The sequence below is a fragment of the Pseudochaenichthys georgianus genome, chromosome 4, assembly GCF_902827115.2.
Source record: "Pseudochaenichthys georgianus chromosome 4, fPseGeo1.2, whole genome shotgun sequence".
NCBI lineage: Eukaryota > Metazoa > Chordata > Actinopteri > Perciformes > Channichthyidae > Pseudochaenichthys > Pseudochaenichthys georgianus.
In genome coordinates, this window is record NC_047506.1 from 11,450,243 (window position 1) to 11,453,257 (window position 3,015).

General features: G+C 41.1%; 1 protein-coding gene across 1 annotated transcript; it reads right to left on the bottom strand.

Annotated features, from left to right (window-relative positions):
- Nucleotides 1–598: 598 nt before the first annotated feature.
- gsx2 (GS homeobox 2) lies at nt 599–1,562 on the bottom strand. Its single transcript, XM_034081853.1, has 2 exons — nt 1,156–1,562; nt 599–939 (listed from the first exon to the last, which is right to left on the bottom strand). Exons 1-2 carry the CDS (start codon nt 1,529–1,531, stop codon nt 599–601), a joined length of 717 nt encoding a protein of 238 aa, XP_033937744.1. The 5' UTR covers nt 1,532–1,562.
- Nucleotides 1,563–3,015: the final 1,453 nt, after the last annotated feature.

Genomic DNA, 3,015 nt, shown 5'->3' on the forward strand with positions numbered 1-3,015 from the left:
TGTAACCATGAAGGACATTTTTATATTGCGTATTAAGTTGATGTTCCTCAATATTCATTTGTCAATTATTTTCTTTTGCAATTATTCGTTATATATATAATTTAAATATTGCAGGATGATATCCCGTTATTTGTATAACCGAACTCATCATTGATCATAATAATCAGCACAGAACTTAGGTCAACTCATGTTTATTACAATAAATACTCATATACATAGTTTACAAATGTGCGTAAAGGTTCCACAGAGGTTAGGCCTATACTATTAACCACACAACCTCACCGACAGAAATGGGATATCAGGCAATAGTTAAAAACATTTGGATGGTTGACTATACCTGGGTTAGAATCCAGAATGGATCAAAATACATCATTATTACGGCATACATCAGGTCATGTTTTCCAACATTTCACGGCAGTGTTAAAACACGTATTCACATTTTTCCTTCAATTTTAAAGGGGAATAAACATGAAGTGAAGAACAACTGACATTTTTAACACTTCTTAGTTTTCATGCAGGATATTTTTGTCATGATGCCGTTAACCATAACTGCAGCAGGGCAGAGTAAGTGCCAGCAGTGGGAATTGGAGAGTTGTTATCAGATGGGTGACACCTCTTTCTCTTCTGAAGCAGAGGCCGGAGACAGAGACTCCTCATCCTCTGACCTTGAATAGTCTGTGTGACCGGTTGTGCACTTGCACCCGCTGTGTGCGCTCCTTTGGGTGGCTTTCCCCTCCTTCTTGTGCTTCACTCTGCGGTTCTGAAACCAGATTTTCACCTGTTTCTCTGACAGGTTCAAATACGTGGCGATTTCGATTCTTCTGAGTCTCGAAAGATACATGTTCGTGGAAAACTCCCTTTCAAGTTCCAGGAGTTGCGTGCTTGTGAAAGCCGTGCGCATCCTCTTGCCATTCTGTATGTGGCTGTTGTCTGAGGCGCCTGAGGAAGAAAGAATACATCATGTTAGACGTTTGAATTTGAAGTATCACTACGAGTCTAAATTCAATTATAGATGCGAATGGCACAACACATCACGTGTAAATCATTGTGCGTAAAAGCCGAGCGTTTACTTTCATCTAACTGCCTGTAAGTGCACCATGAAGTGTAGCAATATTATCAGACAGGTGCCGAGAGAGTAGCAAACAGGTGGCTTACCGATAGACAGGCAGTGGTATCTCCTGGGATCTGTGACGCTGAAGGTGGGCGTGCAGACAGGTGTATGTCCCGGGTGCGCGAGGGCAGCAGACTGCTGGTGCGCTATCCTCTGACAGTACTGCGCCTCCGCTCCTGGAAAATGACTCTTCAGCATGGGAATGCCGCTGCGGGAATGGTGGATGTGGGACGACACGCACAGCGGGCAAACACAAAAAGTCCCTGTTTTCCTGGACGGGCACATCGGAGCGGTGACCGTCATCATGCCCGGAGAGTGCATGCTGATGGGAATAAGGAAGTCTTGCCCGGGATGCTCAATTGGTCCTGGTCGAACCGTATCCTTGATTATTAAAGAATCGACATAAAAAGACCTCGACATGGCTGCGTTGCTGTTTAGTGATCTCCCCGTGTACAAGATGATAGCTGTTTCTCATCTGAACCCCTCGGGATCTCCAAAGGTGCTTATGTTTGATGGTTCAACAAAAGGGATCCCGAAGAGGGTTGGCCCTGCAGCGTCACCCACGTGCGCACCCGGCTCCAAGGGTTTATACTGTCAGCGACCCAAACCACGTGATGTCTCCCCTGGCCTCCAATCACAACTAGCAAATGTACTCTGTCTATCCCCAAATTAACAATAGTATTATAATTATTAGACAAATAATAAAAGGAACATTATAAAATAGTTATTTATGTATTTTCTTATGAACACAGCTTTGCATAGGCTTTCTTAGTCCAAACCATATAATAACTAAACTTTCATTTTGTAAAAACTGTAACAAAAAAGCTTCCTAAATGTCTTTTTACAACCATGCAGCTGAAAAATATGGTTATAGTGTGAAACTCGGATTACAAATACCTTAAGAATCTGGTCATATAGATTCTAAATTGTAAAATGTAATTATACATCCTTTTAAAAAAAAACTCTGATCACTTCAAAAACATTTATTGAATACATGTAATGGAACAGCTGAAAGAAGAATGCAGTTGAGCAGGAGCAATGGAAACAGAAATAGAAATATTCACCCTCCTCTGTGTTTTGTATACTTTATTATAAGAGAATAATCACTTCTTAAGTTTCCTGAGGGTGATTTGATAAATGTTTATTTTTTCTATATCCGTAATGTGCTTATAAAATAACGTTGCTCCTATTCTGGCATGTGGAGCAAAGCTTTATGATGGATTCTACCCAGACTTGTTTTTGTTACATAGTCCATTTATCTTTCCCAAATGCGATTTTAAAGAATTTTGCACGCGCTTATAACCACTAATTGCTCTGCAAACTAATCATAGGCTACTTTGGGTTCGGCTGGTCCAGGTTTCACTTCCAGCAATTAAAGAATTATGAACTGATGGCGAGTCTGGACTGTGGTTATTTGATGGCGATTAGGATTCAATTAGAAAGTGTTTATAATGGTCGGTCTGTGCAGGGGTAAACAGGCAGCTATTTGAGAAATGCGTTAATCCCTCATCTTGTGACAATAATTAGCGAGTTTGATCCCCAGGCGGGTCACCGGTAGGTTTAGCTTCTGCTTTCATCTGCCAAGTAACGCCTCAAACCTTCAGACAGAGGTCCGGCAGTAGGTTTATGCGCAGACGGCCAGGTCCAACACAACATGTGTTAGTTTCTGCTCTGACCTCAGGAAGAAACACATGTATTAGACAAACACAAGTGCAATAGGCCTGTTGTGGATCCCAAGTTTGATAAGTCAGTTTTTGTTTATTTTACACCTCATTTTCCTCTTTTTTCCCTTATTTTGGAGCAAATACATGATTATAGCAAACTGAAGCACTTACTGAAGTGTGAGTTAAAATGCAGTCTTTTGAAAGAATTAGAAAGTCTTTAAAATCCAACCAGGGTAATGA